Genomic DNA, 16597 nt, shown 5'->3' with positions numbered 1-16597 from the left:
TTTTGTGGAGTTAAAAAGGTTGGGGTACCAGTCAGCCATTGTTTCTAATTATATCCCTCAGTTTTTACTAATGAGGCCTTTAGAAAATAGTATCACAGGCAAAATACCTTCCTCACATGCCAAGAACAAGTGTCCCCAGAAAGGAATTCTCATTTCTCAGGAAAATGTATGATTAGCAATTCTCCTAGAGGGGGTGGTTCTTTGAGCTGGGCAATTTACATGTTCAGCTCTGCAACAGCTCATGCATGGTCCAGGGAACTGTTAGCTTGAACTGTGGCTAGAAACTTGTATCATATGATCCCTGAGGGAAACTCATGCACACAATTCAATGAACACTTAAATGCTTTTTATTAAGCTCTTTGAAGCAACATACTTTAAAACTTCAAATTTTGCATTATATTTGCTGCTGAATATAACTACTATGCATTCTCTCTCCCTCTCTCTCACACGCACATGAATGCGCATGCACGCACACACACATACATACACACACACACACACACACACACTCACTTTGTATTAAAGAAAATTACAATGAATTGAACTCTAAGGAATATAAGAAAGCTAAGAAGACCAACCCCATTTTCTCCAAAACATAATTTAGAGATTTAAATGACATAGCAACAATGTTTGTTTGTTTGTTTTTTCCCCACTGAGTCTTGATGAGTGACAGCTTTTCAGTATATACCTACTATGAATTTGAGTTGTCTATGACAATTTTCGATGGAGAAAACTCAGAGCTGGACAAATCCAAAAGTGGAAAAGGAAGTATAATAGGGCAGTAAAGAATAATCCAATAACAAATTATAATTATTAAACCTGACACATAGATTAAAAAAAAAAAAAATTTAATTAAATTTAAAGAGCAAGTTAACCCATTTAAAGAGATTGCTTGCCCAGCACATCAGCACTCAAAAATTCTAATGTCTCAAAGACCATTCCTCATGGTATGCACAGTTCATCTGGAAAGCATCTTGCAGCACAGCTACTGGGAGACCTTCCTTTACCTCCCTCCTTCTGGACCTTGGATAGCAAGACAATGCTACTTTCTCCAGGGACAGTGACAGGAATGGATGGAGCATCAGTTAGAAGGTGTTTTTAATCTTGGCTGCTACAAGCACAAGGATCTCCCCAATCTTTTTCTGCCAATTCTCAATGTCCTTGGACACTTCACACCACAGTTCCCCATGGCGGGGCTCTGCATTCTCACAGCGCTTCTTGACCTCTTCCTGCTGCTCCTAGAGGAGGAATCAAAACAACACTTTAAGCAGATGAGTATCTACTTTCATCTGAAGATTATCAGCTCCAAGATCCCCATATATTTACTCTATCCCAAACTCTAGCACAAGCCAAAACCTATGACAAGACTTCAGTTCGTAGAGGTTGTGTTGAATAATTAAAGGACAATAAGTTTCCAACAATAAGGAGGGTCAAATGTTAATCAGTGACAGAGTAAAGAGACATGCTTTCATTTAGTCCTACTTATTTTTAGTCTGACAATTAACATATGGTCAATTCTCCACCATCCACTATGATGGACAACTGAAGCAAGATTAATACCAAAAAAGCAAACTCTAAGTTCCTTTACAGTCAGCTTTGGAATACATAACTACCATATTTCGTTTCATTTTGTTATTTGGAGGGGAGGAGGAGTGAAAGGAATATCTGGCCAATTTATTCGTCAATGTGTAGTTCAGATTGAATCAAAAGTCTAAATTCCCTAAAATCACCTGAACATGTATGTATACACCCAAGCATATGTTAGATGGAAAGAAGTCATTTAGAATTTAAAATTCACCACAGATAATGGGATAATCAATTTGTGGTGATAACAGAATTGACTCTATATTTATTCTTGAAATCAAACATTTTCTTCACCATGGTGCACATAAGTCCAATGGACGTCCATTGGACTATGTGCACCATGGTGAAAAAAATGTGGTTAGATGGAATACAGGAAAATAGAGTCTACTCTCCCAGGGATTTCTTAATAGAACCTGGGCTCCATTGCACTGACTGGCGCATCTGTCCCAAGCACAAGGATGTGCCCGAGATGATTTCTTTTGGGGAGGGATCATATTAACCCCTCCCCCAAAGTGACAAAGTGAGATAGGATGCTGGGCCCGGAATCAGAAAGACGAGTTTAAATTCAGCCACAACTTATTAACTGTGTGATTCTAGACAAGTCACTTAAATTGTCTGCCCCAGTTTTCTAAATTATAAAATGGGAATAATAATATCACCTATACATAGTATCTGTAAAGCACTTAGCACAGTCCTTGGCATATATAGTAGGTGCTTAATAAATGGTTATTTCCTCCTACACTATCATCTTCTTGGAGATTCATCTCTATAAAGAGACTAGCTCAGCATCTTGGTGCCCCTCCCAAGACAGATTTTAGAAGGATATTTAAACAAAAAAGAGAAAAGCTAAGCTCAAAACCTTAGCTAAAGGAGTTTATAATACTTAACTATTTGAGGGTCACGCAAGCATTTTTTCCCCCTAGTAATAATGGTAGTATACAATCTGCTGTCCTGAAAAAATATCTAGTGTAGCTTGCTTATCTTTCCCAAGGTAGATGGAGGCTCAGCAGAAAGGAATTCAAAACGATATAGGCCGAAATGAAATAACATAGGCCAAGAACTCCATCAACATACTGCTAAGCAGCTTCACTCATTCTTCTCAAAAAGCAAATGCAGAGCTTAGGTCAAAGAAAACCTAAACTTGGTTAGAGTGTGCCACATTAGTTTGCAAAATTCTTACCACTGCCCCATAAATCGAATTGACAAATTGATAGCCTCAAAATGTCCAAGTTTGGGGCTTTTATGGCAAGGACCCTAAAAGTTTATATAGTGAAACCTATGGACCCCTTCATAGAATGCTTTTAAATGCATAAAATACATAAGATTACAAAGGAAATCAATTATATTCAAAGTTATTAATGCAAAACAAAAATATTTAAATAAATTTAAAATATTTTTTTAAAAAAGTTCCTAGGCCCAAGATTAAGAATTCCTGGGAAGATTTAAAAGTCCTTGCTTGCAATATAGTTTTCAGATTTTTTTTTAATAGATTCCTTAACCATCATTTAATACCAATCCAAAACTGCTTATAACTTATTTTAAAATTATTTAGAATGATCTGTCTAGTTTTGGAATCAATTTCTTTTCTTTTTTTTTTTTTAAATTCTGCTTTTCTTTATTTCTTTTTTTTAAATAAGTGATCTCTATCTATCTTCTAACATAATTCAAAACAGGAAGGCTTTAAAGACACCAAACAGGAATAGAAGAAAAAGCTAAAAACAATGCAAAAAAAATCTTGGAATCAATTTCTGAAAAATTGATATAGATTCAAAACAGACTGCAAGATGTGATATTTAACTTATTTATGGTACTGTAAACATTTTACATTTCAATCATTGCTATAAAAAACCATTCCTTTTTTCTCATTTAAAAAAAAAAAAGAAAGAAAATCATGATCTAATCAGCATCCTCTAAGAACTAGTACTAAAAAGAAGTCCATATTACTAAGGGGAAGATTGCTCAGAATGAATCCCAGCCCTGGGTAAACTCAAGCAGTATTAATAATATATCTCAAATCACAGAATGTTAAAAGAGATGAGACTCTCAGAGATTCTCTAGATTTTCTCATTTTACATAGAAGAAAACTAAGATTCAGAGAAATGAAATGATTTACCTAAAGTCACAAAGCAAAACCCAGGACTTGAAGCCAGGTCTCCCAACTCCAGTGCCCACCCCTATTCTTATACGATCTCAAATCTCCTCATCTCAGACTAAAGAATTAAAATAGGAAGATAAGAGAGAGTACTCCAGAGCAGAGTAGCAATCCAGGAACTGTTATTAAAAAAAGCTTCCTTACCTCCGTACCATGTTGTAATTCAAATTTGTAGAAGAAAGCCCAGGCATCCCCCAGGTCTGAATCAATCTTTACTGTTCGGTGGAACCACTCCCTGGCCTTGGTGATCTTCCTTTCACTCCAGAACAGTCTATGGCAGAGAATAGAAAGAAGTCAACGAGTGAGCTGGACATCATTTCCAGCACACAGTCATATGGTGACAACAAAATTGTACAGGACCAACAGGGTCATGTGCTCCAAGAAGGAAAGAACTAAAAGCTCTGAGTCAGAAAAAAGCTAGTTTTATTTTAAAGAGGGGAATCTACAATCTCTCTAGGATAACAACCATAATTTTTACAAAGTTATCCCTTGTGTCTAGATAACCAGGGGTCCTCAAACTTTTTAAATAGGGGGCCAGTTCACTGTCCCTGAGATTGTTGGAGGGCCGGACTATAGTAAAAACAAAAACTTTGTTTTGTGGGCCTTTAAATAAAGAAACTTCATAGCCCTGGGTGAGGGAGATCAACGTCCTCAGCTACTGCATCTGGCCCATGGGCCGTAGTTTTGAGGACCCCTGATAAACAAACCATTTCTCAAAATACAAGAGCCAGATTTTCAAATCCTAATAAATGATAATTTTCCCATGGTTAGACAACAAAACACAAAAAGGAATACTCATAACTGCATGAAATTTGTGATATTACCAAGGAAGGGATAAAAAAAGTTCTTGTAGAAATTGATTTCAATTAAGAGATCTCCTGGATGTTTTTCTGCCTTGCTCTAAAACAGGACTATAAGCATTCACCCCATTAAAGACAGAAATGTCCTTGAAAAAAAGCTAAGTCTGTCCATTAATGCCAACAAACACATCAGATTTATGAAATCTTTGGGATTAAAGTTCCCAAAGGGTCTTTATCTCCTGTTCTGTACCTGCAAAATCCTATTTATCGCTTAATTATGTAACTGCAAATTATTGTTAAAACAACAATTGTTAAAAAACAAAAAACTTCAAAGGAAAAAAAACTAAAAGATCTGGTAAACTGGTGTGTCAAGGCAACAACAGAAATTTGGATGATGTTTGCTAAAATTCAAAAATTCAGTCATAATCAGAAACAAATCAAGATCAGCCTTCACCACAGTCTTATTAGACACAGGTTCAAAGGGACACCACATCAAAGAAAATTCAATGGGAAATTTAAAGCCACTACCCCAAGTCAGAAGGGGGACCACAACAGTTATATCCATGTTCAGGGCAGGTCTAATTTAATTTTCCCTCTGACTACAGCTACCATTGTGCAAATATTTTATGGGCTTGGTTTCTGCACATCAAACAGGGCTCAATTATACCAGCCAATTTCTTATGAATAAGGTGACTGTTTTGGCTGGTACAAGTTACTAAATGGCATAATTTCATGGCCTGATAACATGATTGTTTTTTAAGCCTTATGGTTCTGTTAATTGCTCAGTGTTAGATAAACTGTGATTTAAAGAGCATGAACCCTGATAACAGAGATACAAAACACCAGCATGGGAACAGCTAGGAGTAACTTATTTACTTTAACCAAAGCCTTTTACAAGGTTATTATAGTTATCCCTATCAGAATGTCATATATGAAAGTCATTAGAGGCAGCAGAAGCACATGTGTTGGATTTAGCTGTATACCTAAAGAGGTACAAATTAGACTAAAAGAGGGTCTGGAAAAAGTCTTCTCCTTTGCTGACTAAACTGAATTAGTCCCATTATCTGTCAGTCCTCTGGCAGTCCATATTGCTAGAGCCTGTGGAGCCTCATTTGCTTTGGCTTGGAAGAGATTGTGAAAGAGTTGGGACACTAATTTCCACTCCTCATCTATTAAATGCTTTTGGCACTGAAGAAAAAAATGAGCAACAGAATAATTGGCTCTGTTCACAGCAAACCAAAGCCAGTCATTCTCTGGAATAGAAGCTATTAGAAAGTCACTGTGGGGGTCATGGGGATGCAGGGGGCAAACTTTACCAAAGAAGATTAAATTTAAATAAATAGGACTTTTAAATACACTAAGAGGAAGGAATAGAGAAAGGGGAATTTTCATCAAGCCTAATTTCAACATCAGTCTATGCTTCTTCAGTTATTTCAAATAAATTATATCAAGCAAATGCCAGACCAGGCTTAAGTTTATGACAAATGAATATCTCCCCGAGAGAGTGCAGGCCACCAACCTAATGGAAACAAGTGTATCAGTGCTGAAGAGTTGCTCACTACTCAAAAGAAACTTTCTGTATATTTTAACTACATCCATAGCATGGAAAATAAAACAAAGTTAATAGAAGCTATACTACTAAAAGGAAAAGTGGAGTAGGACAAGGTAACCATTTGACTCCCTAAAGAGAGAGAAACTTTAAAGGGAATAAGAGAGCATGCAAGAGGAAGATTTCATTCACAGATTACTAGACAACCAGATTTTACTTCCAAGTGGCCTATAAGTTTTAGTCAAGGAAAAACTGACCTAATCCCCAAAGAGAAAGCACAGCTTTCCTACTACACAAGAAAAGACCTACTCAGAAAACATATTCGAAGAAAGGTAACTACAAAGACCCTGTTTATTTAAAAAAAAAAAAAAATTTTAAGCCCTAAATCATGAAGATTTGAATCTTCTCTGAATCTTCTTTATTATGGCCTCATCACAAAGGGTATAAAGACTAAGAATAAAAGAGAAAAATACCCTCACCCAGAGAGTAATTTAAAGAGAAACAAGCATTTTCTTCCCCAGGGAACTTGTGCAACTAAAATGCATGTAACTGTCCAGTAATGATTAACAAGAATCATTATCTGATTTGATGAAGAAGTCTGGAAAATATTACCAAAATTATATATTGAAAATAAAGTCTCACCACGAAGCACACATTTTTCTATATCAGCAGATTTTAATAATCTAAAATCTTTAAAATATCAAGAGTTGAAAGATACCTCATCACTCATTTAATTCAAATCATATCCCCATTACCACCATCACTCCAATCCCTATTATAAACACTGACAAGTAGTCATCCAGTATTAAGGTGCTTAAAGACCTCTAATGAGGGGATACCCATTGAGGAGATATCCAATGAGAGGCATCTCCTAAAGCAGTCATTCCATTTTGGGATAGTCCTTACTGTTAAAAGGCAGTCTTCCCCTGACATCAAATCTAAATTTACCTCTTTCCAACTTCTACCTCATTATGTACACTAGGGCCAAGCAAAACAAATCTAATCCCTCTTCCACATGTCAGCCTTGACATAATTAAAGACAGTTATCATGTTCCCTTTCCCCTCCATTAGCCCTTTCTTCTTCAGACTAAATCACCCCAGGTCCTCCTACTTACTTCCCAATGGAATAAATTTGAAACTTATGTTGCATTAAAGGCAGAAATTTCTTGGAATAATATCAGTGCTATCCATTAATGCCAAGAAATTCATCACATATTATGAAATCTTTGGGACTAAAGTTCCTGTTCTGCACCTGAAAACCTTATGCATCACCCAACTATATAACTTCAAGAGTTATAAAGAAAAATAAAGAAAAAAATAAAAAGGAATTAGTAAACTGAGGTACTGAGACAATACCATTTATAATGTTAGCTCTTTCATATTAAGACTAAATAATTCGAGTTCTTCCTTCCTATTTTATAAAGGCATAAGTTTGAAGCCTTTTAAAACTCGAATTGTCATCTTTAGCATGTTTTACCGAGTTCCATCAATATCCTTTCTAAAATCCTTTCTAAAATATGATACATGTTCTCACTACAATAAGACTATCACCTCCTTATTCTTGAAACTTACCCTCACTTAATACAGCCACATAACACACTAAACACATTAAAGGACTCACTTAGCCACAGCTAGCAGGACATGGGGGTCATGTTCGCACTTCTTCAGGGCATCTACACTCTTGGTCTTCCTCTGGGGTCTTGCCTCAAGGAAAATCGCTTCTGACCACAGGATGCCTAAAATTCAAACAAAAAGAACCTAATCATTGCTTATCCCAGGGACCCAAATCTTTTTTTTTTCTTTATTAAAGTTTTTTATTTTTCAAAACATGCATGGATAATTCTTCAATATTAGCCCTTGCAAAACCTTGTGTTCCAATTTCCCCCCCTTTCCCCACTCTCTCCTCTAGATAGCAAGTAGTCCAATATATTTTAAACATGGTAGAAATATACATTAAATCCAATATATGCATACATATGTATACAATTATCTTGCTGAACAAAAAAATCAAATCAAACCAGAAAAAAAATGAGAAAGAAAACAAAATGCAAGCAAACAACAACAAAAAGAGTGAAAATGCTATGTTGTGGTCCACACTCAGTTCCCATGGTCCCCTCTCTGAGTGTAGATGGCTCTCTTCATCATAAGACCATTAGATCTAGTCTGAATCATTTCATTGTTGAAGAGAGTCATGTCCATCAGAACTGATCATCTTATAGTCTTGTTGTTGCCATGTATAATGATCTCCTGGTTTTACTAATTTCACTTGGCATCAGTTTATGTAAGTCTCTCCAGGTCTCTCTGAACTGATTCTTTCTTATAGAACAATAATATTCCATAACATTCATATACCATAACTTATTCAGCCATTCTCCAATTGATGGGTATTCAATCAGTTTCTAGTTTCTTACTACTACAGAGAGGACTGCCACAAACATTTTTGCACATGTGGGTCCCTTTCCCTCCTTTAAGATCTCTTTGGGATACAGGCCCAGCAGAAACACTGCTAGATCAAAGGGTATGCACAATTTGCTAGTCCTTCGGGCATAGTTCCAAATTGCTCTCCAGAATGGCTGTATCCGTTCACAATTCCACCAACAATGTATCAGTGTCCCACTTTTCCCACATCCCCTCCAACATTCATCATTATCTTTTCCTGTCATCTTAGCCAATCTTAGAGGTGTGTAGTGGTATCTCAGAGTTGTCTTAATTTGCATTTCTCTGATCAATAAGGATTTAGAGCACCTTTTCATGTGACTAGAAATGGTTTTGATTTCGTCTGAAAATTGTCTGTTCATATCCTTTGACCATTTGTCAATTGGAGAATGGCTTAAATTCTTATAAGTTTGAGTCAATTCTCTATATATTTTAGAAATGAGGCCTTTATCAGAATCCTTGAATGTAAAAACGTTTTCCCTGTTTATTGTTTCCCTTCTTATTTTGTCTGCATTAGTTTTGTTTGTACAAAAACTTTTTAACTTAAAATAATCAAAATTGTCTATTTTGTGATCAATAATGATCTCCAGTTCTTCTTTGATCACAAATTCCTTCCTCCTCCATAAAGTCTGAGAGGTAAACTATCCGATATTCTTCTAATTTGTTTATAATATCATTCTTTATGTCTAGATCACGAACCCACTTCAACCTTATCTTGGTATATGGTGTTAGGTGTGGGTCAATGCCTAGTTTCTGCCATATTAGTTTCCAATTTTCCCAGCAGTTTTTGTCAAATAGTAAGTTCTTATCCCCAAAACCAGGGTCTTTGGGTTTGTCAAATACTAGGTTATTATAGTCATTGACTATTTTGTCTTATGAGCCTAACCTATTCCACCGATTGACTACTCTATTTCTTAGCCAGTATCAAATGGTTTTGATGACTGCTGCTTTATAATATAATTTTAGATCTAGTTCAGCTAGGCCATCTTCATTCACATTTTTCGTTAATTCCTTTGAAATTCTTGACCATTTGTTCTTCCAAATGAATTGTTATTATTTTTTCTAGATCTGTAAAATAATTTCTTGGGAGTTTGATTGGCATAGCACTAAATAAGCAGATTAATTTAGATAGTATTGACATTTTTATTATATTCGCTTGACCTATTCAAGAGCACTTGATATTTTTCCAATTGTCTAGATCTGAATTTATGTGTTCATATAGTTCCTGACTTTCCTTTGACAGATAGATTCCCAAATATTTTATACTGGTAACAGCTATTTTAAATAGAATTTCTCTTTTTATCTCTTGCTGCTGGACTTTGTTGGTGACACATAAAAATGCTGATGATTTATGTGGATTTATTTTGTATCCTGCAACTTTGCTAAAGTTGTAGGCTGTTTCTAGTAGTAGGGCCAACTCTTAATTTTAAGTTTTGTAACAAAACGTATATTTAAAATAAATGCAATATTCCCCAACTAGAAACTGCCAATTTGATCCTTAAATTTTGCATCCTCTGAACCTTTGATGTATATATTAATATGGCATGCTTATGTAACATCAACCAGTCATTAAACATTTACTAAGTGCCTACTATGTGGCAGGCAATCTGCTAAGGTATACATAAAGAAGCAAAAAATAATCTGTGCACTCAAGTACTGTTTTGTCTAATAATACAGAAAACATGCAAAAAATTATAGATAATTATTACTATACATACACAAAACTTACATATATATGTAACATATATATGTATATACATATACATACACAAAAAGAACCATATGCAAGATAAATAGGAAATAACTGACAGAAGGCAGATCCTAGAAATTAAAAGGCTGGGGAAAGCTCCCAGTAAAAGATGAGATTTTAGTTGGGACTTCAAGGAAGTCAGGAGCCAGTCAGTTGTCAGAGCCAAAGAAGAAGAGCACTTTAAATATAAGAGGACAACCAGGGAAAATCAGAAGGCTAGAATCACTAGATCAAGAAATACATTTCCAGGAATAAAGTGTAAGAAGACATACTCCTATCATTCTATCAGAATAGGCTAGAAGAGTTTTGAAGGTCAGAATATTTTGTGTTTAATCCTGGAGGGGCTAGGAAGCCCCCAGAATTGGGTGGAGGGGACAAGGCAGGAGAGCGACTTCCACAGGTGGAGGTTACCTTCGATTAAAAAAAATTACTTTAGTGGCTGAATGCACTGGAGTGGGGAGAGATGAAGCAGGCAGACTCATCAGCAGACTATTTAATCCAGGCGTGAAGTGATAAGTGCCTTCACCAGAGTACTGGCAATATCATAGGAGAGGAAAGAGCTTATTCAAGAGATGTTGCAAAAATGAAATTTATAGTCCTTGACACCAGATGGATATTGGAAGTGGGGTTTAAGAGAAAGTGAGGAAAAATAACTCTTAAGATTGCAAACCCAAAGAAGCAAAAGGATAGTTTCTCCCCTCTAAAGTAATAGGGAAGAACAAACTTGTGATAGAGAGAGCCAAATGCACCCAAAGAGAGGACTATGGTCTCAGGATGGAATGTGAATCACAACCTAATATTTTCACCTTTTTTTTTTTTTTTTTTTGCTGTTTGCTTGCTTGCTTTTTTTCTCTAATTTCCCCCCTCCCCCCCCCCTTTTGATCTGATTTTTCTTGTGCAGCATGATAAATTAGAAGAATTGCATACGTTTAACCTATATTGAATTGCTTGCTGTTTAGGGGAGGAGGAAGAGTGGGAAGAGTGAGAAAAATATGGAACACAAGGTTTTGAAATAAAGGTGAATGCTGAAAATTGCATATATTTTGAAAAATAAAATGCTATTATAAAAAATAAAGTAATAGAGAAAATAGAAGGGGCAGAGGCATTAGAGAGAAAGATTATGAGTCCATTTTAGACACTGAGTTTAAGATGTCTACTGTACATTAAGTTAAGAGATGGCTGAATTGCAACATTTTAAAGTTATATTAGATTATTTGCTGTCGTGGAGGGGAGGTAAGAGGTAGAAAAATCTGGAACACAAAGTCTTACAAAACTATCTTTACATATATTTGAAAAAAAAACACTATTGAAAATTTTTATTAAATGTCAGAAAGGTAGAGACCTAAGATTGGAAACATTTGAGGCAGCACCAACAGAACTGAGAATCATCAGTTTAGAGATGATAAATCCACAGAAGATGAGATCACATCCAGAGACATATCTACAGTTAGAGGGCATGATCTGAAAACATCCTATTTTTTCCTCCTGAGATTAAGAATTTATTTCAAAGAAATAAAGGGACAAAGGCAATCTCCATCATCTGAAAATAAAAGCTTCAGTATAAACAATAGAGTATTGATAAAGAATTTGAAGAATCAAATATCAACTCTGACACTAGCTGTATGATCTGTAGCATATAGATTGTGGTTCTAGGTGTCAGTTTCCTCATTTTAGGATTATAAAGTTCAGAGCTCACAAGGACTTCAAGGAAACAGGGACAAAGTGATGTTAAACAATTTGTGCAAAGCCCAAAGTAGCAAAGATGAAAACCCAGTTTTCTGGCTCAAAATATAACATTCTTTTTTTTTTTTTTTCAATTACATTGTATGCCAATATAAAGATGTAAATGTATACTTTGTAAAGTTCAAAGTGTTATTTCAACCCAAGACACTTGGTAGATGAGTCTAAACTGAGTAATCTTGCAGATAAGGAATCCTACTTAAGATACTGATAGAGTTGAGGTTTCTTTGGTATAGCCACTCCCTTCCAGACTTTCACATCATCTATAAGTTTTGTTTTGTTTTTGCTATTTTGCTTTAATCATCCACAATCTTCTTACAACATCCTGAACCCCAGCACCCAATGAAAATACAAGAAAAACAAATCCTATTACAAACATGTATAGCCAATCAAAGCAAATTCCCACATTGGCCAGGTCCAAAACATATTTATCCCGTTTAAATTCTTCATTTCTCCAGTGGGAAGTGGGTAGCATGTTTCACCATTAGGCCTCTGGGATCCAGCTTAGTCATTATGCTGATAAGAGTTCCGTACAATAATATTCCATCATATTTATATGCCATCACTAATTCATCCATTCTCCAATTTATGGACATCCCTTCAGGTTCTCTCTCTTTACCACCTCAAGACGACCTATAAATATTTTTGTATATCTTGAGAATTTGTTTTATTTAGGACTAATCCCTCTCTTAATCTCCTTTCCCCTCCAATTTCCCCTTCTCCTTTCTCCCTTTTCCTATTTCTCTGCAGAGTAAAATATATTTTTGTACCTATGTGTATGTGTGATGAGTGTGTACGCTTCCTTCTTTTGGTCAGTTCAGATGAGTACAGTTCAAGTGCCAACAATTACCTCCCATCCCCATTATTTTGTTTAGATGTCTGTGCATTTTAGGAAAAGATAACTGTGCCTAATACTCTTTGATCTCTTCTTTCCCCTCTTTCCATTTTTCTCTTTAGATCATCAAGACATAAGATATACCTTGTCTAATTGGACTACTTCTATGAACTTGATGATAATAGAGTTCAGAAATAACCTTTGAATTATCTCCCCATATTTAAATGTAAATAGGTTGTTTACTCTTTTATCATTGTTCATTCATATCTACTTTTTTATATTTCTCTTTATTCCTGTGTTTAAAATCAAATCTTCTCCATCAGTCTGATTAAAAAAAAAAAAAAAGTCCATTTTCTCTCTATAACACTATACTCAGTTTTGCTGGTTAAGTTGTTTTAAGTTATAAGCCCTTATCTTTCTAGAATATCATGTTTCAAGGTGCCAAATCATATGTGATCTTGATTGTGGCTCCTTTATAGCTGAATTCTTTCTTTTCTTTTCTTCTTCTTTTTTTTTTTTTGGTTACATTTTAAGTTCTGAAACATCTCCCTCCTTCCATTCCCAACCTGCACAAGACCATCATTTAATATAGATATAGATAAGGTAAAGATATATCTATATTTATATATGTTAAATCATACTACAAATACTTCTATTTATCAGTTCGTTCTTTTGTAGTAAACAGTATCTTTATAGATTTTTTGGTAGTTGATTTGAATATGTTTAATACTCAGATTATCTTAGTCAATCACAATTATTCTTTGAAAAATTTTGCTGTTATTGCACACAAAGTTCTCTTGGTTCTATTCATTTCACTCTTCATTATTTCATGTAAACCTTTCCATATTTTTCTAAGATAACCAAGCTCACCATTTCTTATAATACAGCAATATTCCATCACAATCATACACCACAACTTGTTTAGTCAATGATGGGCATACCTCCCTCAATTTCCAGTTCTTTTGTCACCACAAAGAGAGTTGTTATAAATATTTTAGAACACTTAGGTTCTCCTTTTTCCCTAATTCCAGATTGCTCTCCAAAATGGTTGGATCAGTTCACACACAGCTAGACCATAGCACTATTAGTGTTCAATTTTTCCACATCCCCTCCAACATGCCATCTCCTCCTGCTATCATTTTAGCCAATCTGATGAAGATGATACCTCAAATTTGTTTTAATTTGCATTTCTTTAATCAATAACGATTTAGAGCATAATTTAGATTTCTTCATCCAAAAATTGCCTGCCCATATCCTATGACCATTTCTCAATTGGAATGACTCGTTTTTATAAATTTGATAAAATTCTTTTAAGTGTCTGATATGAAACCTTTATGCAAGAAACTATTTACAAAAAAATCCCTCCCATTTTCTACTTTTCTTCCAATCTTGATTACATTAGTCTTATTTATGCAAAATCTTTTTTACTTCAATATAATCATTCATTTTGTATCTCCCTCTCCTGTCTATTCATAAATTCTCCTATCTGTAGGTTCAATAGGTAGTGTGTTCCACATTCTTCTAATTCACTGCTATCTCTTTATCATACATAAATAATACATATCATATCATACATCCATTTTGACCTTATCTTGATAAAGAGTATATTGGTCTCTACCAGTTTCTACCAGACTGCCTAATTTTCCCCATTTTGGGAGGGTGGGGCAAATAGTGAATTCTTATTCCCAAAGTTTACGTTTTTACATCTGTCAATCACAAAGACATCAAGTAGTAGACTCTTTTTTTTTTTTTGGGGGGGGGGGAGGGTCATGCAGTCAGATAGTCCAATTATTAAAAAAAAAACTTTCCTTCAAACATGTTTCACTAATTTTTTTTTCAGTCTTTCAACTTTGTTTATTTAATAGTTTTTGTTGTCTCATAAAGTAACTGTTTTCTATTTGGTCCACCTGAATTTTCAAGGAGTTTGGTATTTAGATAAAAGTTTTATACCTGTTGTGCCAAACAATCTATTCATTTCCTTTCCAATTCTGTATTCTGTGGCTCTCATTTTTTAATGAATGAAATAAAATAGAGCCTTTTCTTTTCCAAGCATCCCTATTACATTTATAAAGATATTTTGTTTTTAAAAACAACTCTTGCTTCATCTTTTCCAAGAATTCTAGTTGAGTTTGAGCCCAAGTAGTGCTCTTTTCTGAGACATTGCTTATAGATATTTTGCAATTATTCTCTTCTGCATTTGAGTTCTCAACATCTCTGTCACCATAATAGCTTATTATGATGGAGTTCTTTTTTTTGTTTCTCCATTCCTCTAATTATTTTCTAACTTCAGGCAAAACATCTATTCTTACACTCTACTTCCTAGAAGCAGAAGTTATCTGACCTTGAAGTTCACTTGTATTAGGAAATCTCAAAGAGAAAACAGAAGTTTATGGATTCTTATATGGGTAAGAATTACTTTTTAGTGATTTTAAAGTTTAGATTTTTTGTTCTCCTAATCACTTGACTTCTGTGGCAAGTATGACTATGTTTCATAGAATCCTAAAACTTTAGAAATGATGAAATAAATAATTATCGATAATAATAGAGAAGCAATTTGATCTAAAGCAAAGTCTGATAGCTGTCACCCTATTCTGTTAAATGCTGACCTGGATTTGGTCTGAACAATAGAAGTCTGCTACTGGACTCAGCCCCTATCAGCAAGCTGGAAATCTTTATTAACAGAGTGACAATAGTATAGACTCCCCTTTGGTATGGGTTTCCTGTTCTGGTTATTCCTTTGCAGGCTAGGCTAAATGCTGAAAGTGAAAACCTGTTCTAAGCTGGAGTCTGAGCCATACCATCCTGTGATGCTATCTTCTGAACTTCCTCTTTTCTCCATACATAGCCCAAAGTGTCCTTATTTAGGGACACCACTCCCCATTCTCAGTCTGGCCTATATATCTATAACAGGGAACTAGGTAGTAACCAAAAAAGCTGCCAGTTTGAACCCATTCCCATCACAATGTCCAGGTATGGGTATTGTGCTGTCCAATATAGGTAGGAACCTCCTCTTGCCCTAGACCATGGAGGGCTCAGGGCATGTTTCTGGGCCTGACTTCTCTCTGATGACCACACACTACCTGTTGGCCTGTGCCAACCTGACATCTGGACTGAACAAATGCCTCGCTGTGACCTTCTGGATTTCACTATCAGAGTTCAGTATATACGTTTCCAGTATGGTTTGGAGAAGTCTGTGGAAGGAACACACCACAATGCTTCCTAACATTCTGCCAGCTTGATTCTGCTTTCTGTATATGCTTTTTCTATGTCTTTCCAAAAATTTATCACAGAGAAGCTATCTCTGTGTTAAGACCTTCTTCTGGTTCTTCAAATATCTCAGAGGTGTCACTCAGATTACTTATGCGTTGTCTCTCCTTCTTACTGTATCACCATCCTACCTCTATTTTCCAATTCATTTGTGTCTTCAATAATGTCTTTTATACCATCTTTTGTGCACAGATCAATATTAATTACATGCTACAATCTGCTTATGTTCTTCATGCATCTTTCTATTGCCATCTGGGTTGTTCATACTGAGTTAGGCTCATTTCAAGCTCATTATGTTCCAAGATTTGCAGAAACTTGGCGCCTCACTGGGGAAATACACATCTTAGAAAAATAATCTCTCATAGAATGATCAATTTATGATAATCAAAACTACCAAGGAATTTCCCAATTATTTGCTCCTATTCAAGTCTGGGCCCTGATAATCAACTACTTATGTGAACATATATGAAATTATATAATGATG

At 35.2% G+C, this 16597-nt stretch overlaps 1 protein-coding gene across 1 annotated transcript in view; it reads right to left on the bottom strand.

Annotated features, from left to right (window-relative positions):
* Positions 1 to 329: 329 nt before the first annotated feature.
* PRPF6 (pre-mRNA processing factor 6) overlaps positions 330 to 16597 on the bottom strand; it is a 70398-nt gene continuing 54130 nt past the window's right edge. Inside the window, exons 19-21 of the mRNA XM_003757553.4 lie at positions 7707 to 7821; positions 3881 to 4007; positions 330 to 1238 (exon numbers count right to left, since the gene is read on the bottom strand). Coding sequence (XP_003757601.1) covers positions 1086 to 1238; positions 3881 to 4007; positions 7707 to 7821 — 395 coding nt within the window. The 3' untranslated portion in view covers positions 330 to 1085. The remainder of the gene's footprint in view (positions 1239 to 3880; positions 4008 to 7706; positions 7822 to 16597) is intronic.

The sequence above is a fragment of the Sarcophilus harrisii genome, chromosome 2, assembly GCF_902635505.1.
Source record: "Sarcophilus harrisii chromosome 2, mSarHar1.11, whole genome shotgun sequence".
In the NCBI taxonomy this organism is placed as follows: domain Eukaryota; kingdom Metazoa; phylum Chordata; class Mammalia; order Dasyuromorphia; family Dasyuridae; genus Sarcophilus; species Sarcophilus harrisii.
Note: the sequence above shows the minus strand (reverse complement) of the source record. Positions and strands in the feature narration are given on the sequence as shown.